Here is a 24,105-nt window from a genome sequence, read left to right on the forward strand (position 1 = left end):
TTACGTGTTCAATATTCTGAAGTTGTACTTTTTTTAGGCTGTAAATCCAAGTTGGGGGGGCAGCAAAAGAGACTTGGTTGGATGAATGGCACATTGGCAGAAACAAATGGCTATATATATATATATATATATACATACACTACCAGATTTTTAAGAAATAATTCAGATCACCGTTTTAACAAGGGCCCTGTGCTACTGTTGTTGAGTACAGTATAATGGATGGGAGTGTTTCACATTTAGATGTAGTGTTTCAAGTGTTGGTGTCTGTAATGATGAAAGATAGAGATATGTGATATGTATTTCTTCTTTTATTCAGTTATCAAAATTGGTTAAAGGGTTCGCCTGTTGCGAAGTGATTATTTGTTTTCTTGGAATGCTGGCTGTGTTCCTTAGTTACCAGAGGGTTACATACCTATTATAGCCACAACTCAAGTAGATACATGGACATAAATAGGACAGACATGTTCAGTAGATTACGGGTAGTCATGGCAGAGAGTAAATAGCATGACTAGAGTTTTAAGAAGAGTTGTTTACAGTAGAGAGATGGTTTCTTTTTGCATTGCCAATTTGCAAACATGGAGATAAGATTGACTGAAAAGGTTTCATTTCAATTATTATTAATATAATTGTAATTGTATTTTCTTCAGAATGTCCTATATGCAAACCTCAGGTTTATAGAAGATGCATCCATGCAATCAAATCGCAATAATGAGCTTGAGGTTTATCAGTATAATTTTTCAGGCACTGTTGTTCTGCTTTGCATTCCGACAACTTCAAAAAGGGGCCTTGATCTACTGAGAAGATTTTACTTCGTTTTATTTACCTATACTTTCACAAAATCTGAATCTCTGTGTCATTTCAATGATTGGCAAATAGATTTGGTTAAACAGCTTGGCTAGACTGTCTTTTTGCAAGTTCTGTATCTGAGGCCTCCTGGTTTTTCACACGTATAGTTGAGATGGTGTATTTTTGACATGCCATTCTCTTAATGTATATCTATGAGAATTTCTTGTATTTTTTTCTTAAAATTTGAATAAAAAAGTGAATGAGAAAGATGACTTGCTGTCGTGACTGATTGCTTATGAGTTATACATTATCCACATCTCAACATACCTGACTATATTCCATACTTGTATATTTAGCAGAATGACTTACTGTTTACAACACATTGTTACAGTATGAATAGTAACAATACGAGTGGGATGATCTAACCAGTCATGGATCATCTCCTGTGTGCACTAAGCCTGAGGTAGCCATGGTTGGGTCTTCGGGAGTCTTGGAGACAGTTGTCATGTGGTCTTTGGCTGTTTGTAGGGCCTCCAGCTGGTTGAGCATGGCCCGAATGACAGTCTGCAGCAGTGGTACCAGTCTTTCAGGAGTGGCCATGCTGCCTGAGGCTGGCACATGGATGAAGGCTGCCCTCCCATGGTCATGGTGCAGAGAGCAGTAATACACAAAATCACACAGGTACCTGGATAAGAGGGAATGCCTTACAAATCATTGTCTTTACTATTGATGTACAGTATGTCTGGGATATATGGAACTCTACCTTCCTGCGTCCCTTGAGTAGATGACCTCCAGACCCATTTGTTTGAGGTCCTTGGAGAGGGACCTCATGTCTATGATTGAGTCTAGTCTATCTGATCCTCCCTCAATGCAGCAATGATTAACAGGACAAAAGGCACACACATCTCTATCTCTGTAACCATGGTTCTTGCCTGTCTGCTCCAGAGAGATGCCTCTAGAGCCCGGGGCTATTCCAAGGTGTATGGCAAACTGGGAATCACAGAGAAAAGTCAGTAAGTCAACCTTTACATGTGATTACTGTACAGTAATGGGGCTGAAAAGCAGTATACACAGGTAAAGAAGCAAAACATATTTGAGTTATTTGACTGTTCGAAGGGGATTGCACTCTTGTCCCAACCCCCCCTCCCATCATGGTATGCATATTTATCTTTGGGTTAACAGTTTCCCACATGCCAACTATCACCTGCGGTGATTTGATGTAGCTCACTGGTACCTCTTTAATGTAGATATTAATGTTCTCTCCCAGTCCAACCTTCTCCAAACCCTATTGCAAATGCTCGACATGGTATATGTAGTTTGCACAATAATTAAATGTATTGAATGAAATGTACACATTCAATTGAGATATCCAACATGTTACATTACCTGAGCTGCCTGCCAACTAGGATTTACCAAGTACTCTCTGAAAGGTCCGAACCCTGATCAAAAATAAAAACAGAAGGGGAACAACAGCGCTTTCCATTCCAGTAGCCAAGCAATAGCCTACATAGCAGAAGCTTACATTTGCTTAGCTGTCAATACAACATACAACAGCCTAATATATCTTCGAAATAAAACTCTAAAAGTAACACAGACCAGTTAATAATACCACGGAGACTTCATCTGCGTCCATTACGCGCAACGGATACTCTCCATTTTAAGCAGGCAGATGAGTCAGACATATTCTGTACGTGCAGAAATTAGAATCCCTACCAATGAATAACATTTATATCTGTGAAGTGTAATCAAGAACAGTTTGTTTTCAAAAAATGGTTACATTTTGATTTTATTTTATTTGTAGGGTGTAGTCAACTGTCTCTGTTGGAACGGGTGTGCGGTTGCATCGTAAATTTCTCTCCACTTGGTAGAGCTATAGCCCAACATAGGAAAAGCAAATAAGAATTTCAACCCACTAACATCTGCCAGGATAACGAGCCGCTGGAAGCCTTGATTAAGCCTCCGCCCACCTTCTGCTCTTAACAAGTCAAGCCCTCATGCTGAGTTGCATCACAGCTCTGCTCCCAGACGCACTGGCAAATAAGACCAGAATAACATTTTCTCCGTACTGAAATATAAAGAAGCGAAGGAGTAACATTTGTAAATGACAAGATGTTACAATCCAGGAGAAGCGTTGAAGCCGAAAAACATCAATTACAGGAGCTCAACAACAGACTGGGCCAGTACCTGTCAAGAACAATGCAATTGGAGCATGAAAACGCAATCCTCATAACTGAAATAAACAAGATAAGACAAGAGAAGACAGTGGAATGGGACAACCAATGTATGGCTGAAATGCGGGACCTGAGGAGAATGGTGGGGCAACTATCTTTTGAAAAGTCCCGAGCCGAGACTGAACGAGAGAAGCTTTGGCAAGAGTTTCAGATGTTACAGTTGATGTGTTGTGAGGAGCAGGTAGTATGCAAAGACATAGGTGGAGAGCTAAAAGGTTGCGAGAAGCAGCTTCATAAAGCTCAACAGACCAATGGGGAACTTGAAGAATGTCTGTTCCAGCTTGAGAACGAGCACAAATTCATTGAGGATGCACACAGACAAGAAATGACCAAGCTCCGGAGCCAGGTGCATTCACGACCTATTGTTACCCAAACCTACCATGGTCCTCCAGCGGTCTCGATGGAAGAGATGCAACATTATGCCCTCAGCCTGTCCGAAGGATGGACGGACACCTTAGAGGTGTATCGAAGGAAGGTCGAAGATATGGAGGAATCGATCAACGCGGACCAGACGAGGCTGGATGATCTCCAAAGGGAAAAGATGCAGTATGCCTCAGAGTTTGACAAATTACGTAAAGAGGCTGAAAAGCAAGGTCAGATTCAAATACACCTGGAGGAACAGCTCATATACATGCAGGATAACTTCCACGGGGACATCACCCAGTATCAGGTCAGCAAATGGGGTTTGCATCCAATGTTTAGACACCATTCAGTGTCTGTCTTTTGACAGTATATATACAAAAGTCATAACAATGCAGAAATGTGTGTTATTTTTGGTTCTGTTCATGGATTATGTAATGCATGCATTTCTACAACATGATTGGTGCTGCGCACAGATCGCACAGCCTTTCCATTAGCGATTGACTGCCTCCTCCTCTAGGTGCCACACCCACTATTTTAGGAGAAAGAGCTGTATTGTTACTCCATAGCAAATTCAATTGCTGCAATCTCAAACATCGTTTTTTTTTGTTCGTTTTTTCCAGTTATTTCTCATTATCATATTTTATACTATGATGCATAATTATTATGAGTGAGATGGATCCTTTACCTCCTTATAATAAATTATACTTCTCTGAAGTTTCACTATATGACTTTATTGATCAGATATTTCTTCAATGATAATGTTCACAGTATGCTTCAAAGTAATGTTTAAACGACACAAAATGTGCATATATTTGTGCATGTACTTCAATCACATTGGCCCACAGGAATTAAAATGGGAGCAAAGGTTACTTTTAGGAACTGAGAAATTGATACATGAGCCTCACCTTGTGAAGTATCGCTTTCCTACTTGGAGGGGCCTTGTACTACTTTGCAATTCTAAATGAGCACAACTACTCCATATAAACTATCAACCAGCACCTGTTCCCTGACAGGCCTGTTGGGACCACAGTGAGGAGTGACATTTGGTTGTATCACACCCACTGCCTACAATCCATCCACTAGTATCAGCCTCTTATAGATGATGTCAACACTTGGTCGATGGTTTTGAAGCCAATAAATCTTGAAAATAATCTCCGCAGCTTTGATTTATAGGCCTGTGCCATTAAAATGGCAACCCCAGGGTGGTGGAAGGCCCATAACTTCCCTCGTAACTACAGAGAAACATGCATTCTGCACCAGTTCAGTGTTTCAGGCCAGACTAAAAGGATTGAATGGCCAATCATATTACGGCTGTTAGCGGTACCAGCCACTTAAACCAATTAGCTGTCACAGAGACTAATCCTCAGTATCCTACTAACGATGGAGCCCTACCAAGCAGATCAAGCATTTTACTCCCATGCACATTTCCAAAATAATTTCAAGGTACATCATGCATAATGTTGTCATAAACTCTTAAGTGATGTTAAATTGTTCAAAATAATATTCAAATTCCTGGAAATGGGTTTGAAATTGAACCTGACACTCATTCAGTGGGATGCACATGTCAGGGATCATCAACTAGATTCAGCCAGGGACCGTTTCTTTTTGAGTGGATGGTCAGGGGGCCGGAACATAATTACTAATCATTTGTAGACTGCAAATTGACCACAAGAAGCCCAAACAGATATAATATTTGACTAAAACATAATCATTTGAAACCTTGCTTATATTTGTCTAAGATGACGTCTCTTTATTATGCATGTAAATACGTGAGAAAAGATTCCCAAAACTAAAATCACTTGGAGCGGATTTCCTGGTGTTTTTTCATTTCCAACAACAAACATTTTTTTTGTATTATTATTTTTAGCTCAGAAAACCAAATAAAACCACGGGACAAATTTCACCTGCGGGCTGCCAGTTGGGGAGCCCGCAGGTGAAACATCAGACTAGACATAAAGGGACAGTTGTTTACCTAGCTGTTTAGTCTGATGTGTTTGAGGGATCACCCATGATTCAGCCAGTCCATCCTGCTTATCCTTTAAATGAGAGGTGACTAGGAAAGGTGTCTCAAGGGCCTTTAAAACAGGTGCACAACACAAACAGCAGTGCCACATTCACCTGTACACACTCAATACAATTGGATCTGTTACCTACTGAGGGAGAAACGAGAGGGTTAGATGGTGAACCAAAATACCTTATTGAAACTGACATGTAGTACAGTGAATGATCATATGGGTACATTAGAGGGTCAAATCTGGACAGTAAATTGTGGCCTGAAAGATGGGTTTATATTCGTATTCAAAAATGAATTGCATGACCGATTGGTTTACAAAACAACAATTGCACCCGCACCAGACCACTTCAGATAATCTTCAGATGGTAACCTAAACCCAACCACCACCTCTCATCTGAATTCCCTACATCTGATATTGCAATATGTAATGAGCAATGTAATAAATACATTAATATGTAATCCATATAGACCGACCCTATAATTATAGTCTCATAACAGTATTTGAGAAAAATGTATGACCGGATAGAAGACAATGCACATGCTCACAATTACATTCCATCGTCTCTTTGCAGGTGATTATTGATCAGTTGGAGCGGGAGCGGGAAATGTTGGCCAACACCATGGCAGAAAAGGTCAGAGACCACCAGCAGCTACTGCAGGTCAAGATGGATCTGGGCATGGAGGTGGCTTACTACAGGTATGTCTTCTTCTGTACTGCTAGTCCTTTCTGAGTTTTATAGTGGCCACTATAGAGATTTTTAGCAGAGATTGCTGTTATGCAACCAACAGTAATTACCAAGACATAGTACTGACAACCTTATTTCCCACATGATCCAAGCACAGTTAAAAATGTCATGTTACATTATTCTGCCTCATGGGTTAGAGCTTGTGTAGTGCTCCTTTTTACCATAGTAAATCGGTGGAGGTGGCTGAAAATGCTGATTCTGAGGAAATGCTGAGAGAATTGTGGTGTAGTGCTTTTGTAATTACAGTCAGTTTATTATTGCGGCTTAAAAGTACCATAGAATTACAAAGCAGACTTTACAGTATAGTATACAATGGTTTTGCCTGTCGAACCAGAAATTTGATTTGATTCTGTCGTGTTAGGTCCAACACTGACCCTTCAATGCTGCAGTGTTGTTGGACTTGAAATGTATTTATAGTGATTTCACCCTTCACTGTAGCTGCAAAGCAACTGCTCTGCTGCCCTCCCATTTGGCAGGGGCACTTAGCATTCCTCCAGACAGCCTTCTCTAATATTAACTCCTGATGTTATCTACAGTGTGTCATGTCCTGACCATAGAGAGTCCTTATTTTCTATGGTGGAGTAGGTCAGGGCGTGACTGGGGGTTAGTCTAGTTTATTATTTCTATGTGGGGTTCTAGTTTTGTTTTCTATGTTGGTGAATTTGTATGATTCCCAATTAGAGGCAGCTGGTTGTCTCTAATTGGGGATCATATTTAGGTAGCTTTTTCCACCTGTGTTTTGTGGGATATTGTTTATGGGTAGTTGTATGTCATTGTCGTCACATTTCGTTGTTCTTTATTGTTTTGTGTGTTTCACTAAATATAGATGTGGAACCCAGATCACGCTGCAGCTTGGTCCGATAATTATTCCAGCGAACGTGACACAGTGTGATTGTCACGCCCTGGCCATAGAGGCTTTTATTCTCTATTTTGGTTAGGCTAGGGTGGGCATACTAGTTTCTTTATTTCTATGTTTTCTGTTTCTATATTTTTGCAGGGTATGGTTTTCAATCAGGGACAGCTGTCTATCGTTGTCTCTGATTGGGAATCATACTTAGGCAGCCTGTTTTTCCACCTTAGTTGTGGGTAGTTGTCTTTGTTAGAGGCCTGTATACCCCTAGTAAGGTTCATGTTTGTTTTTGTTGTTTCTTGTTTTTGTTGGTGACATTTTCAAATAAAAAGAAATGTACGCTCACCACGCTGCACCTTGGTCCGGTCATTTCCCTGACGACGTTCTTGACAGTGATATCTGTAGGGATATTTTGCTCATTTGTAAACAGCCAAGACCTAAACAGTTTGGTCTTAGGTGAACAGGAAATATTTGCTATTTATATCTCTGTTAGAAAAAAAGTATTAAAGTGATTTGTGTTGTTGAGCCCTGATATGGCAATGGCAGACTAATAGCATGTCACTACAATTCACATTGGATCACTTCAAGAACACTTCAATATTATCATAAGAGGCTAGTTTAGTCCCACAACACTAGTACAATCCATGCACATAGTTATATCAAGCAATGGCATTTAAGATTAAATAGCCATGTCAATACTTACTTGCTTCACACTTGTTATCCTGCTTTATTTTATTTATTTTAAATTTAACCTTTATTTAACTAGTTAAGTCAGTTAAGAGCAACTTCTTATTTACACTGGGCCAATTGTGCTCCTCCCTATGGGACTCCCAATCACGGCCAGATGTGATACAGCCTGGAATTGAACCAGGGTGTCTGTAGTGACATCTCAAGCACTGAGATGTAGTGCCTTAGCCCTTTACCATGTCTGATATCCATGTCCTTACCATGCTTCGCCTCGTTGCTATGACCACATCACAGCCATGATAAAAATGTCATGGTAAAACACATGGCTTCTCACATATTATTGCTTAATTCAGAAATCTAATACAAACACTAGTCTCTTTGTGGTCTCTTCTGGGGTCTCTCTTTGTGTCATCTGGTCTGTGGCCTATATAAAGGATATTATTTACATAATATTCCCTTGTCTCCCTAGGCTCTTTATGTCTTCCTTGAGTTAGCGGGAAAGCTGGTCTGTCAACTAGGTGTGCGTGCCTGTGTTCACATTAGAATAGTAGAGATCAGACAGCAGCACATTGTAGCTGTTATTTTTAGGTCAGCCTTTCGGGAGACACACCGGGGACTTTCACAGGGGTTATAGCTTCAGCAAAGTCTCATAGCTTTTGTTTTCCAACTCTTATTTTGTGGAGCCATTACTTTGCAGAGATAGGTGAGCTGTTCAACTTTACTGGTACACTATGTTTGTTGTTAGATGTCTTTTGGTCTGTTGTGGTAAAGTGTTGTTGTTGACCTCTGCTCTTTTCTGTATATGGCCAGATCCATGGGTTGTGTTCATCGTTTGGTAGCCTACCTCTGTGTTTTATTTGAGGTTTGAGATGGCAGGGCAGAAAGATCAGCATCCTCCTGTGAGGTGATTTGTATTTGTGTGAAAACAAACCATTGCTTAATTTTGAAGAAGTAATATTGCCCTAAGAATACAAATCAAATCATTCCAATGCCATGTATGTACCCTTGGTTTTAATGCCATTTTGTTTTTGTTTCTCTATAGGGCGCTTATTGAAGGAGATCATCAGCAGCATCTGCAGTCAAGAGGAAGAGTCATAGGTATTGTACATAACTTTCAAATAAGTCATACTTTCAGCCGGGACGTTTGTGTTACTATACATTTGAGAGTAAATTTACTTTAGACATTTTTTCTATTGCTTACATCCTTTTGGTAGTATTTATTTGTTTTACTCAATTCTACAAACTTACTGTATATACAGGGAATTTCCAAAATAAAGCAAACATCAACATAGGACTTTGGGCCACCACGACCCAGAACAGTGTTAAATTGGGTTGATATCTGGTGACTGAGATGGCCATGGCATATGGTTTATATAGTTTTCATGCTTATCAAACCATTCAGTGACCACTCGTGCCCTGTGGATGGGGGGAATTGCCATCCTATAGGGGCATAGCTATGGTAGCCAAAATAATGGCCTGCCCTGCAGTTTTTAAACATGACCCTAAGCATGATAGGATGTTAATTGCTTAATTAACTGAGGAACCACATCTGTGTGGAAGCATTTGCTTTCAATTTACTTTGTATTCCTCATATTTCCATGATTTTGTCAGTTACCTGTAAATACACTGAGTGTACACAACATTATGGACACCTGCTCTTTCCATGACATAGACTGACCAGCTGAATCCAGGGGAAAGCTATGATCCCTTATTGATGTCACTTGTTAAATCCACTTCAATCAGTGTAGATAAAGGGGAGGAGACAGGTTAAAGAAAGATATCAAAGCCTTGAGGCAATTTAGATATGAATTGTGTATGTGTGCCATTCAAAGGGTGAATGGGCAAGACAAATATTGAAATGCCTTTGAAAGGGGTATGATAGTAGAAACTAGGCGCACCGGTTTGTTTCAAGAACTGCAACGCTGCTGGGGTTTTCACACTTTTCACAGGTTTTTCCTGTGTGTATCAAGAATGGTCCACCACCCAAAGGACATCCAGTCAATTTGACACAACTGTGGAAAGCATTGGTGTCAACATTGGCCAGCATCCCTGTTGAACACTTTCGGCACCTTGTAGAGTCAATGAATTGAGGCAGTTCTGAGGGCAAAAGGGGGGATGCAACGTAATATTAGGAAGGTGCCCATAATGTTTTATACACTCAGTGTATATTCAGTGATAGACATTTCCCAATTTATAACAACATTCATTTGGTGCTTCACTCTCCACCTCAGATATTAAGATGATGCCTCCACAACAGTACAAACCAAGAGTTTTCACATCCAGACAGGATGTAAGGAAACATCTGGATGTGAAATACATGGAGCCAACCTCAAGCTTGAGAAGATCACCTGTTCCATCTCAGTATGGTCGCACCAGTCCTTCCAGGGTCATACCTATCTCAGTCAAAGGAAGCAGCTACAACAGGAATCAGAGTCCTACCACCAGAAGGGACATGGTCTCATTCACTAAATCCCAGTCTGCATCCTCAAGCTCTTCCTCCACTACCGTTAAACCTGTGGCCCAGAGTACGGTCAGGAAAAATATAGATGCTCAGAAGAAAGTTGTGGAGGAGAGGAGTGTGAGAATCAAAGAGGTGTCACAACACTCAGCTAAGTATTCTCTTGACCATTCACGAGGCACAGCAAACACATCCAGTCCCATTGCCTCACCCACTGCTGACCCCAAATCAGTAAGAATAGTGTCACCACCAATGATGAGTCTTAGCAGAAACACAGAGGAGGACAGCAAAAAGAAAGCAGAGAGGCAAGTTGAAAGAGAGGTGAGAGGAGATGCATTTGGTCTTCAGAATGTCAAGATGCATGCCAAAGATGGCAGCATTACAGCAACCACGACAAGTGATAAGATGGTCCTAGACTCTGTGTCTATGGAGGAACTCATTGAGAAGGTCATGAAACCTGCTGGTTTGGATCGAAAGGTCTGCAGCTCATCTCCAGACTCCAAGATCACTTACCATGTGGAGAAAACGGAGAAGGAGGACGGGTCAACAAAGACACAGATTATCCTGGAGTCCAAGGTGCAGGAGGAGCTGGATATGTCAGAGGACTTTGCACTGGAGGAACTTCTCAGCAAGGAAGTGAAACACGTGTCACTGGAGGATATCAAGGGCACTGCAACAGGAAACATGATTCAGAATCTGCTCAGCCTTGGGCTGCATGGAGGAGAGGACATGGGAAACAAGACTGTCAATGTGGAGATCATCGAGGAACCAGTGGAGGGTTACAGTGACGAGGAGTACGAGTTTGAGGAGAAGTCCACACCCAAGTTCTCCCAGCCCTCTTCAATGTTCTTTCAGATTGAAGAACTAGAGAATGACCCTCACGGCACCATATACCATGAGGGTGGTGCTGAAGTAATGAAAACCTCCATGACAGCAGCAAACTATGGCAGTAATGGTGGATCTGTGAAGGTCCAGGAAGACTTCAGAGATAGTGAATCTCCATACTACAGCCACAACCAAGAGTCTCAAGAGTATTTTGTCTCCACACCTGATGGAAATCTGTCAGAGCCTGAGGAGGGTGGTGGTATAGCATCATATGGACATGGTGAACGACCCTCCAGTGGTGGACGAATGGTGGACGACTTTTCAGATGAAAGGTACTACCAGGAGGGGGAAGTCTCAAAGAACAGAATTTTTGTTGAGGAAAGCGATAGTTACAGACCTGCATCGGACAGCCAGTACATGAAAGATGACCACTCCTTGGCCCAAAATAGTTACTCAGAGTGCATCATTGAAGAGGAGACCATCCGTGTCTCCCCCACAGTGCAGGAGTCAATGCTTGGATACCTGAGAGAGGAAACCTTACACCCCAAAGAGCAACTGAGGGGAGCCCTAGAGAAGCTCCAAGGAACAGTGTCAGGGAGCCTGAAAGAAGAGTTGGCTCTCCTCACAAGACGCGGCAGTGATAGTCCTCAGAACATATCTGTGGACATAAAAAAAGTACACCAGTCCTCTGACAACGGAACCACGACTATTGTGGCAGAGCTCAAGAGCTCAACAACTCTAGAGGACTCTGGGCAGCTGGGGGAGCAGGGGGATGATGTATCTGAGGAGCAGATAATGGCGGCTCTATGCTCCTCCAACCTTGGAGCAGAGGGAGGATACACCCTGGACACAAAGGAGATGTGCTGGGTGACTAGCAGTGAGGGACAGGGAGGCGAGTCCTCAACTGATGTCACTGAGAAGCACATCAAGCTGGGGCCATCAGAGAAGTCATTCCCATTCCAGATGGATGTAAATAATGGCCAAGGACAGGATCCCCCACTGAAGGTCACTCATAAGAAAAGAGTTGCCACAGTCTATCTTGAATCTAATGAAGATTAGTTCTGATTCAAATGAGATTTTTATTATAATACTCCCCATATTAAGTCACACATCAGTCAATCAGTTGCAACAAACTGTAAGGTGATGTTATTCAATGTGATTCATAAATTGCTATGCCTACAATTGTGATAAGAGTACAAATTATAGCTACTGCATATATATATATATAAAAGGTTTTAATAGCATTTGTTACCCATTTTCGTACTAACCTGTACCACAGAATAGGGCTGTCTTTTTGCCAGAGATACTATAACCAAATATGGAACAATGCTAATATATCCTCCATTGTTATGGTTAATGTTGCAGTCTTAAAACATGTTCAACATTTACAGTATGTATCTAGAAAAAAAACATTATACCTATTGTTTCCTGTAATGCCATGTTATTTTTAACCACATTTAAAGCTAGTGGTTTGTTACTGAGGGAGTTCCTGTTGTTAATAAGGTTGTTAATGCTTATTAATTGTTCATGCTTGTTAATGCTAATGATGGCTATATTTGAATGTGTTTATGATCGGGGACAATAGTATGTGTATCATGTCTTGTCAAATGAAATCTACTCACTATTAATGATTTGAATTGGAAAGAAAAAAAAGAAAAAAATCAAATGCAATTCTAAATCAGATGGGGTGTAATCGAGTGATTCTGATCACCACTTAGCAAAACCACTAAATGTTTTCTACACGTATGACATTACTATTAAGTTTCAAAAATTTGTACCCTCAAAAGGGTTTTATAGTTTATCCTTCCGGTTCCCTCACCATGATCTTTTAACCTGCAAATAGCTTTAGAGGGAACAAGAAGAAATCCAACCATCTTGAATTCCAAAGACAGGTGTTTTTCTCTGCTTGTAGAGACACTGGTAGCAAGACAGACATACTGTAAACAAGGTGGAGTGAACTTAAGGAAAGGAGAGACAGACAACTAGAGAGAGAAGCTGGAGATAAGCATATGGTTCATGTCTAAGACAAGACCTGTACATCTACACTGAACAAAAATAAACACAACATGCAACAATTTTAAAGATTTTACTGAGTTACAGTTCATATAAAGAAATCAGTCAATTTAAATAAATCTATGGATTTCACATGACTGGGGATACAGATATGCATCTGTTGGTCACATATACCCTTAAAAAAAGGTAGGGGCGTGGATCAGAAAACCAGTCAGTATCTGGTGTGACCACCATTTGTCTCAATCAGTGCGACACATGTTCTGAATGTTGTCCCACTCCTCTTCAATGGCTGTGCGAAGTTGCTGGATATTGTTGGGAACTGGAACACGCTATCGTACGCGTCGATCCGGAGCATCCCAAACATGCTCAATGGGTGACATGTCTGGTGAGTATGCAGTCCATGGAAGAACTGGCCAATTTTCTGCTTCCAGAAATTGTGTACAGATCCTTGCGACACGGGGCCGTGCACTATCATGCTGAAACCTGCTGAGGTGATGGCGGCGGATGAATGGCAAGACAATGGGCCTCAGGATCTCGTCACTGTATATCTGTGCTTTCAAATTACCATCAATAAAATGCAATTGTATTCATTGTCCATAGCTTATATCTACCCATACTGTAACCCTCCTCACAACATGGATATCAGCAAACCGCTCGCCCACACGACGCCATACACTCTGTCTGCCATCTGCGCGGTAAAGTTGAGACTAGGATTCATCCATGATAAGCACACTTCTGCAGTGTGCCAGTGACTATCAAAGGTGAGCATTAGCCCACTGAAGTCAGTTACAATGCCGAACTGCAGTCAAGTCAAGACCCTGTTGAGTACGACGAGCACACAGATGAGGTTCCCTGAGATGATTTCTGATAGTTTGTGCAGAAATTCTTCCGTTATGCAAACCCACAGTTTCATCAGCTGTCCGAGTGGCTGGTTCCAGACGATCCCACAGGTGAAGAAGCCGGATGTGGAGGTCCTGGGCAGGCGAGGTTACACGTGGTCTGCGGTTGTGAGGACAGTTTGAAGTATTGTCAAATTCTCTAAAACAATATTGGAGGCAGCTTATTGTAGAGAAATTAACATTCAATTCTCGCAACAGCTCTGGTGGATATTCCTGCAGTCAGTATGCCAATTGCAAGCTTCCTCTAAACTTGAGACATTTGTGGCATTGTGTGATCAAACTGCACATTTTAGAGTGGCCTTTTAATGTCCCCAGCACAAGGCGAGCCTGTATAATGATCATGCTGTTTAATCAGTTTCTTGATATGCCACACCTGTCAGGTGGATGGATTGTCTTGGCAAAGGAGAAATGCTCACTAACAGGGATGTAAACAAATTTGTTCACAACATTTGAGGGGAGTAAGCTTTTTGTGAGTATGGAACATTTCTGGGAGCTTTAGTTTAAACTCACAAAATATAAAACACTTTACATGTTGCATTTATATTTTTGTTCAGTGTAATTTCAGTAAACCACAGTACATATGAATTCCCTTGGCTTGAGCCATGTTGTGTTGGTGACCAGTGTCAGGATTCACCTTGGCTTAGAGGTGAGTCAGGGATCTAGTCAATCAGATCCGCTTTAGCCGACATCCACATAGCGGTTGTTTTGAAAGTGTCAGAAGTGGAACTGCATTAGAGCTGTCAAATCCAGAAATGGCTCCAGGCGTTATACCTAAAGCGGACATTGCCAATTATTTCTATATAGCCTACACTTTCTCATTCTAAACTTCTTAACACGAGTGGGGGTGTGGCTTCGAGACAATGATTGCAAGAGCAGCTGCTCACTGATTTTACCACTCCATTGCAGTACCACCTCCAACACCACTTCCAACACCTCCAAAACATCCTCTTTGTGAGAGTGTCTGCTATCGGTTAATGCTTGATCAGACTGAATCTAGACCTTACTGTACATGCTGATCACACTGCTTGCGTTGTGTGCTCGAGAGCGTTGCAAAGTAAATGTACTCATACAGTACCAGTCAAAGGTTTGGACACACCTACTCATTCAAGGGTTTTTCCTTATTTTAAAAATAACTTTTTTCTACATTGTAGAATAATAGTGAATATGTGAAAACTATGAAATAACACATATGGAATCATGTAGTAACCAAAAAAAGTGTTAAACAAATACAAATATTTTATATTTGAGATTCTTCAAATAGTCACCCTTTGCTTTGATGACAACTTTGCACACTCTTGGCATTCTCTCAATCAGCTTCATGAGGAATGCTTTTCCAACAGTCTTGAAGGAGTTCCCTCATATGCTGAGCACTTGTTGGCTTCTTTTCCTTCACTTTGAAGGAAAAACTCATCCCAAACCATCTCAATTGGGTTGAGGTCAGGTGATTGTGGAGGACAGGTCATCTGATGCAGCACTCCATCATTCTCCTTCTTGGTCAAATAGCCCTTACACAGACTGGAGGTGTGTTGGGTCATTGTCATATAAATAATAGTCCCACTAAGCGCAAGCCAGATGGGATGGTGATTCACTGCAGAATGCTGTGGTAGCCATGCTGGTTCATTGTGCCTTGAATTCAAAATAAATCATAGACAGTGTCACCAGCAAAGCACCCCCACATCCTCACACCTCCACCATGCTTCACGGTGGGAACCCCACATGGGGAGATCATCCATTCACATACTCTGAGTATCACAAAAACATGGCGTTTGCAACCAATTATCTCAAATTTGGACAGATTTCCACTGGTATAATGTCCATTGCTCGTGTTTCTTGGCCCAAGCAAGTCTTCTTATTATTGGTGTCCTTTAGTAGTGGTTTATTTGCAGCAATTCAACCACGAAGGCCTAATTCACACAGTGTCCTCCGAACAGTTGATGTTGAGATGAGTCTGTTACTTGAACTCTGTGAAGCATTTATTTGGCCTGCAATTTGAGGTGCAGTTAACTCTAATGAACTTATCCTCTGCAGCAGAGGTAACTCTGGGTCTTCCTTTCTTGTGGTGGTCCTCATGAGAGCCAGTTTCAACATAGCGCTTGATGGTTTTTGCGACTGCACTTGAAGGAACTTAAAAAGTTATTGAAATGTTCCATATTGACTGACCTTCATGTCTTAAAGTAATGATGGACTGTCATTTCTCTTTGCTTATTTGAGCTGTTCTTGAAATAATATGGACTTGGTCTTTTACCAAATGGGGCTATCTTCTGTATACCCACCCTACCTTGTCACAACACAACTGATTGGCTCAAGCGCATTAAGAAGAATACTACTACTACTACTACAACTGAAGGAGGAGAGATTACTAGAAACTAACTAGGTTTCCTGTTTTGTCTGTGGATTAAATGTCGGAGTAGAGAACACACACTTTTGTGTGACTCAAATTGGTCAAAATTCTACAAAGGTCCAGAAAATAAGAACCTTGTGCATTTCAGTTGAAATAACAACCCAATGTTTATATCCCAGGACTAGCAACAGTAAGCTAGCTAGCTAAATGCCCATGAGTGTCAAAAATTTTTTTTCAACCTGCCCCAAATTAATATATTTGGTTCAGAGTTCGTTTTTATATTTCATCCTGCGTGTCTTGGATCGTGTCTCGTGTGGATGTACAAAATCAACATGTGTGCGATGGCACACATGGACGCACATGCGTGTTCGGTCTAGACAGCATGTTTGTGTGTGCACAACTATGGCTATTTTAGGAACAGAGTACCAGCTTTGTATCACTGCCTGTTTGTATGTGTGAGTTTCCATGTGTGTGTGTGTGTGTGAGTTTGTGTGTGTGACTACGTGTGCAAAATAAAAAATACCCCCAATATGGCTTCACCCCACAAGCCCCTTTCTTTTTTCTCAATAAGGTGCTTTAGAGTTCTATGCATCAGTACAGAAACACTGAACTCAGGTCATTCACATTATGCTTCCTTGGCACTGTCTTGCTATAACAGATTATAAAGAGCATGGAATTACAATATCATTGCATTACAAATGCTATTGCGACTAAGCTAAATGCAAATTAGGTAAAGTAGAGCACTTTGGAGTTGAAAGATTTATAACTGATAATAGTTTGTTGCACTCAGAGGCATCATGCCCATAGGGGGCACAGGAAGTTTAGGAGGTTGGCTTTAGCTAGCTAGCCCTTTAGCTTTAGCTAGCCCAGATAGGTTTCCAACCTCCTAACTAGCTACTAAGAAGACATTTCAGGCTATCAATCAAGTTAGAGTAGCTAGCTTGTCTAACTATCTTAGCTGGCATGCCTGCTGGCAAGGTTGGTAGACTTTAGAAAATCAAACAATAACTAAATGTACAGAATAAGACTCACATTCCTTTCAAGCTTTTACCCAGATTTTTTCAGAGAAGCATATTAAGTTTGGTTAAAAAAAGAATCAGTCAGGAGGATACAGACAGCTCTAGGCATATGCTTAGATATGCTGAATTATTATAATAATTTTTTACATAGAATTAAGAATAATGATTATGGCTCTTGATGAAGCTGAAAAAATAAAACCATCCTCACATACTTTGTGCCCTTTCAGATTTTTGGGGTGCATGACGCCCCTGGTTGCACTTGCACTTAAGTGCCCAGATACATTAGGAAATAGGTGGCCTTTCACAGTGCTTACAAATCTCTTTAGTGTGTGAAAATAACATAAACACTTTTTGATCAATGCACATATATTGTAGGTTAATTTTGGGCTTAAGAACATTGTCAAAAAGGCAATATTTTTGATACAAAACATTGTAGGTTAAATTAAATCTCCAAACTAGCCAATGTGCTGTGTTGCATTTCGTTACACTTGCAATTACATCTGCTAACTATGTGCATGTGACCAATATAATTTGATTTGATTTAAACACACTGCGGTGCCCAAGAGCCTTTTATGCCTCCATTCTTTATGTTTAAAAAGGGGTGTGCTACTCTCTTGACTGATTGGTGTAATTCATTTATTGAAAGTAAGTGCTTCATGAATTAGCCTACATTGTTCTTCTTTTATGGAAGATGGGTGAATTGTCAGAATATTTTCAACCATTGTTTAAATACCAGTTCATATTGCAAAAACAATTAAATGACTACTCGAGTGTGTTTACTGAGTTTGAGTCTTTATTAATAAGCCTTGGGTCATTTATTTGACAAAATCAACAACATTGCTACAGAAAACACAACATGGAATCTCTTCATTGTATACACAGAGAGGAATGGAAGAGACAGATGGTGATCTGCTGCAGCTCTTCTCTGAGCAATAGATCCCTCTGCCACTTCATTCTGAAGAGTTCTGTCTGCGTGGTCTTAACAACAGCCTGACACCAATTTCTCAGAAAATGGACTATGAAAACAGAGATGATTGTCAGGGGTCTTCTTGGTCCACTTGCTACAAACGGAGGGTATCTATTTTTTTAGTGGGCCCAAGCCCAGCTCAGCTCTGATGGTATGTTAGGAGTCAGACATTTTGGCGTTTCCTCCTGCATTGCTATAGGAAGGTACTACTGCACAGATAGGAGGCCTTGTTTTCAGGCTGCCTTCCCTCCGTCTCCCAGCAACATTGGGTATCCTGGAAAAAAAATACAGTTCAACAAACGATATGAAAAGTTAGAGCTACACTCAGACAGCTGAGGGGTAACAAAACACTTCCTGTCCAGTTCTGTAGAGAGCTCTTCCCATCCAGAAATAACTCCTGTAAACAGGGTTCAGTTAACACTAGTCTGTCTCACTCACCCCAGTTAGTAGACACTGACCAGCACAGACCGGCTCGTCGCAGGGTATTTCTAGAAGCAAACTTTAATAACCCTGACAACTGCTCGGGTTTATACTGGTTTACTGGCTCATCACTGCTAACACAAGTAGCAGTGATGGGCATCTTCCATTCCAGAATGACTTGGCTTCAACCAATTCAAATAAGAATGCCATGACCATGTCTATTTGTTTGTTTATGTTGTCAGAGCATATTTGCTGAATGTACAGGAGCCATGTACCCAAAACACTATGTTGTTGTTGTCACACACAAGTTTGATGAAGCAACAACAAAGATTATTCAACGTTTCCACAATCAAGATAAATCACAGGATGTCAACAGAACTTTGTGAAAGCAAGGAATGTGAGTGCTCAATGTTTCCTACCTAGCAATGGAAGAGTCAGAGTAAAGGACTCAGGGAAAGTTTTACAGATGGCCTTGATTCATGTTTTTATCCGTTGTCCCTGCTGCATTATTTAATGGAAGAAATACAAGATGGAGGAAAACTACAAGTGCTTGTGTAAGCCATTGCTTTCCCCTTTCATCAACATGTCATGTTGGAGTCAGGTTTCCTTGGTAGCCCCTATAGAGGAAAAGGTTTAGGATAAGAACAACTCTCACTGCCAGCTTTTGTTTATTTTTCCCTTCTGTCAAATCGTCTTCGATCCCATCCAGAATCCTAAATTGAACATCATGGCTCCATAGAGCAGCTGTTGTCATGATTTACTGGAGGAAGAACATGATATCGCTGCACATTATCTGTCAGGGGTACTTCAGAAAGGTTATAAGTCCCGTCCTGACGACGAGCAGCAGAGTGTGAGAGCTCTGATTCACTCTGGGATACTTGGACCCCCTTCGCACTTGGATACAATAACAAAGCAACATAGCAACGAGGCTCCTTCATTTACAGGCATGTTTTTACTGGTACTCTGAAATCCCCCTGAACTAAGCTATTTCAGTGTCTTTCTGAGGACGGAGAGACTGAGGCCGCAAAGGCCAGGACGAAGAAAGTGTGTCAATGTGTATGTGCATCATACTTTGTACATAAATATTCATGGTGGGTATTTGCTATAAGCATTAACTGTGTCTTTTATAAATCAAACATAATTGGAATATAATGACAATGGTGTTGCCAAGGAACTTGTAACACAACTTTTTGTCACTTGTTTGCCAACTGAGTGAATGTCATCATATACAGTACTTCTCACATTCCAACCACATACAGAGACATATTTAGGAATGTCACTTTTGGCTTAGAAGGACGTAATGGCTTGCCATCCTAATTGAGGTCAGTGGTCCTTTAATTGACAGCAGTCAGAAAGGTTCTACTCTCCATCCACCCTCACCAGGCCCATCTCTCTGTCTGGCTGTATCCAAAGAAAAAGCGGCACAATGTCATTCTGTATAACATGTTACACCAGAGATTGACTGGCTGAGCCTGGATTAGCGCATGTTACTCTCCACTGAGCCTTAGGGACCTTGGTGGAAATAGTTGCTCTCACAAATACAGGGACTATGTGTGTGTGTGTGTGTGTGTGTGTGCAAATAAATAAGTGAGCTTCATAAACATACTCTCAGTGGTGTATTCATGTTAGGGTGCCGCTCCCTGTGACTCCTGGCCTTTAGCAGAGCCCTCTCAAATAGCTTGGCAATAAGAAAGGTCAATATTCTATACGTGGGTGAGAGAGAGAGAGAACCCCACTTAAACACAACATACACATTTTTCCCAAGCTGAAAATATAGTCTATCCAACTGAACAATAATACAGAATTGATGCAAAAAAGAAATGCCCCTTTTTCAGGACCCTGTCTTTCAAAGATAATTTGTAAAAATCCAATAACTTCACAGATCTTCCTTGTAAAGAGTTTAAACACTGTTTCCCATGCTAGTTCAATTAACCATAAACAATTCATGAACATGCACCTGTGAAACGGTCGTTAAGACACTAATAGCTTACAGGCAATTAAGGTCACAGTTATGAAAACCTAGGACACTGACTCTACTGACTCTGGAAAAACACCAAAAGAAAGATGCCCAGGGTCTCTGCTCATCTGCGTGAACGTGCCTTAGGCATGCTGCAAGGAGGCACGAGGACTGCAGATGTGGCCAGGGCAATAAATTGCAATGTCCGTACTGTGAGATGCCTAAGACAGCGCTACAGGGAGACAGGACGGACAGCTGATCGTCCTCGCAGTGGCAGACCACGTGTAACAACACCTGCACAGGATCGGTACATCCGAACATCACACCTGCGGTACAGGTACAGGATGGCAACAACAGCTGTCTGAATTACAACAGGAACGCACAATCCCTCCATCAGTACTCAGACTGTCCGCAATAGGCTGAGAGAGGCTGGACTGAGGGCTTGTAGGCCTGTTGTAAGGCAGGTCCTCACCAGACATCACCGGCAACAACATCGCTTATGGGCACAAACCCACCGTCGCTGGACCAGACAGGGCTGGCAAAAAGTGCTCTTCAATGACGAGTCACGGTTTTGTCTCACCAGGGGTGATGGTCGGATTCGCGTTTATTGTCGAAGGAATGAGCTTTACACCGAGGCCTGTACTCTGGAGCGGGATCGATTTGGAGGTGGAGGGTCCGTCATGGTCTGGGGCGGTGTTATCACAGTATCATCAGACTGAGCTTGTTGTCAATGCAGGCAATCTCAACGCTGTGTGTTACAGGGAAGACATTCTCCTCCCTCATATGGTACCCTTCCTGCAGGCTCATCCTGACCCTGACCCTCCAGCATGACATCCTGACCCTCCAGCATGACAATGCCACCAGCCATACTGCTCGTTCTGTGCGTGATATCCTGCAAGACAGGAATGTCAGTGTTCTGCCATGGCCAGCGAATAGCCCGGATCTCAATCCCATTCAACACGTCTGAGACCTGTCGGATCGGAGGGTAAGGGCTAGAGCCATTCCCCCCAGAAATGTCCGGGATCTTGCAGGTGCCTTGGTGGAAGAGTGGGGTAACATCTCACAGCAAGAACTGGCAAATATGGTGCAGTCCATGAGGAGGAGATGCACTGCAGTACTTAATGCAGCTGGTGGCCACACCAGATACTGACAGTTACTTTTGATTTGACACCCCCTTTGTTCAGGGACACATTATTCAATTTCTGTTAGTCACATGTCTGTGGAACTTGTCAGTGTAGGTCTCAGTTGTTGAATCTTATGTTCATACAAATATTTACACGTTAAGTTTGCTGAAAATAAAAGTTGACAGTGAGAGGACATTTATTTTTTTGTTGAGTTCATGGAGGTAGGGGTAAAGTGTCTGCATAGACAAACAGTAGCAGCAGTGTAAAAAAGGGGGTCAATGCAAATAGTTGGGGTAGGCATTTGATTAAGCGTTTAGCAGTCTTATGGCTTGGGTGTAGAAGCTGTTAAGGAGCCTTTTTGGACCTAAACTTTGCCGTGCGGTAGCGGAGAGAATGGTCATTGACTAGGGTGGCTGGAGTCTTGGACAATTTTTAGGGCCTTCCTCTGACAGCCTGGTATAGAGGTCCTGGATGGCAGGAAGCTTGGCCCCAGTGATGCACCACTTTTTGAGTACTTTTTGAGTATCTGAGGACCCATCTTTTCTGTCCAATGAGGGGGAATGGGTGTTGTCGTGCCCTCTTCACGACTGTCTTGGTGTGTTTGGGCCATGATAGTTTGTTGTTGATGTGGACACCAAGGAACATGAAGCTCTCGACCCGCTCCATTACAGCCCCGTCAATGTTAATGGGGTTGTGCTCGACCCTCCTTTTCCTGTAGTCCACAATCAACACTTTTGTGTGGTTCACATTGAGGGAGAGGTTGTTGACCTGGCACCACACAGGCAGGTCTCTCACCTCCCTATAGGCTGTCTCATCGTTGTCAGTGATCAGGCCTACTGCTGTTGCATCGTCTGCAAACTTAATGATGGTGTTTGAGTCGTGCATGGTCACACAGTCGTGGGTGAACAGGGAGTGCAGATGTCATGAGCCTGTACCAGAAGCACCCACATGAAATAAGACAGATCACACTAAGGACTGAGGGGAACATTAGTCAGTGACAGGTCTCAGAAGTATTCAAACAGCCCCAAGCTCATCTTAAGATAATATGGTCAGTATGTGTGCAATATTAATATAGTAATGTTGTGTGTGTTGCTGTTTTGTGCCCTCTTAAGCCTGTGTCCAGATTTCATAAGTCCCTTACCTTGGAGGTGCTCTGTGGCTCTGTCCAGCCTTCCTTGGGTCTGTGCTATAGCAGCCATGTCCTTATAGACAGAGCAGGCCTGACCTCTCCTAACCCTCCAGCAGTCCCACCCACCTCTCACACTAAGAAAGAGTAAAGCAGAACATTAGCAGGCTGGCCCTTTCTGTAGGCCTGTTGCAGTGTTGAGAGCTTGGCCCAGTGTATTAGTCGGAGCTACTGCCTGATGCTGGGCCAAGCGTGGGGCCTGAAGAGGAATGCCGAGCTAGGCCTGGCTGTGTCTAGCGGACTGGTGCCTCTGAAGTCTGATGCAGTGAGTGCAGACTATAATAGGGAATTCGCATACAAAGCACTGTTTACTTTGTCATTAGTTGAAGGTCTCTATTGATCTCTCCTCTGGGCAGACTGAGGAGTGTGTTGCACTCAGAGCCACATTATAAATAGACTTACTGATACTGCCAAATAACTCCAGCACCTTGCTGAACAACCACACTCCTCTAGAACTCCACACCAGGATGTCTAAATTAGGTTAGTCCTGGTAGTCGCAACACAGTGATCCATCTGCAGCAGCAAAAACTCCAGAGACAGTCCCTTATAGAGGCTGTGTGGATGTGAACAGAAATATAATAAAACATCAAGATAACGGTCAAAATTCCCCTATTCTAAAATATTGTTAAAAATACAAGAATATGTACGTGTCGTTGATATGAGCAGCATGTACTGTAGGTGGTTAATATTATGCCATTCAGCACCAGCACACAATACCAGCTCTAAATCTCTGTACAATAGGCCTTCAGTCTTACACCCTCCCTCACAATACTACGGTGAGGTGGGGGATCTCTGCTGAAGCAGAGAGGAGACTTGCATCATCATCAGCAAGGGCAATAGTCTGACTCCATCAATCTAGCCTGCTAACGGCCTCAACTCCCCCACAGGATTCAGAAGCTCTAATGGTGTCTAAATTCAATTCAGCTCCACTGTCAGAAGGTGGCCTTCCTCAGAAGGCATCTTACACATACAGTATCAATACCACGCTACAGTACCGCCACTGCAGCAGGAAAATTACCCATTATAATCAATCCCTCTACATGGACATTGCACAGTAAAGCAGGGAATTGGTGTCGACAGTAATTGTCTATTTACCCCGTAGATACTGGTATAAATTACGACAAATCAAACATCAGTGTGTATAGTTACTGCAGTAGAATAGATGGTGGTAGATGGTAGTACTAAATCCATCTCTTTCTGAGTTTTCCCATGGATGCCA

At 42.0% G+C, this 24,105-nt stretch overlaps 2 protein-coding genes across 4 annotated transcripts; one reads left to right on the forward strand and one right to left on the reverse strand.

Annotated features, from left to right (window-relative positions):
• Window positions 1-1,087: 1,087 nt before the first annotated feature.
• On the reverse strand, window positions 1,088-2,419 carry pgpep1l (pyroglutamyl-peptidase I like). Its single transcript, XM_090184301.1, has 4 exons — window positions 2,396-2,419; window positions 1,957-2,071; window positions 1,550-1,778; window positions 1,088-1,471 (listed from the first exon to the last, which is right to left on the reverse strand). Exons 1-4 carry the CDS (start codon window positions 2,417-2,419, stop codon window positions 1,216-1,218), a joined length of 624 nt encoding a protein of 207 aa, XP_090040427.1. The 3' UTR covers window positions 1,088-1,215.
• A 291-nt stretch (window positions 2,420-2,710) lies between these two features.
• Window positions 2,711-18,007, forward strand: LOC110520673 (synemin). Of its 3 annotated transcripts, none has more exons than XM_021598093.3 (4): window positions 2,711-3,687; window positions 5,967-6,091; window positions 8,720-8,775; window positions 9,909-18,007. In XM_021598093.3, exons 1-4 carry the CDS (start codon window positions 2,896-2,898, stop codon window positions 12,017-12,019), a joined length of 3,084 nt encoding a protein of 1,027 aa, XP_021453768.1. In that variant the 5' UTR covers window positions 2,711-2,895; the 3' UTR covers window positions 12,020-18,007. The 3 variants fall into 3 exon arrangements, with proteins under 3 accessions (XP_021453768.1, XP_090081091.1, XP_090081126.1); XM_090224965.1 differs by lacking the exons at window positions 2,711-3,687; window positions 5,967-6,091 and adding exons at window positions 8,145-8,380; window positions 8,488-8,581; XM_090225000.1 differs by lacking the exons at window positions 2,711-3,687; window positions 5,967-6,091 and adding an exon at window positions 8,264-8,380.
• The last annotated feature ends 6,098 nt before the right edge of the window (window positions 18,008-24,105 follow it).

This window comes from Oncorhynchus mykiss, chromosome 1, assembly GCF_057628025.1.
Source record: "Oncorhynchus mykiss isolate SJ-2025 chromosome 1, ASM5762802v1, whole genome shotgun sequence".
Taxonomy (NCBI): Eukaryota; Metazoa; Chordata; class Actinopteri; order Salmoniformes; family Salmonidae; genus Oncorhynchus; species Oncorhynchus mykiss.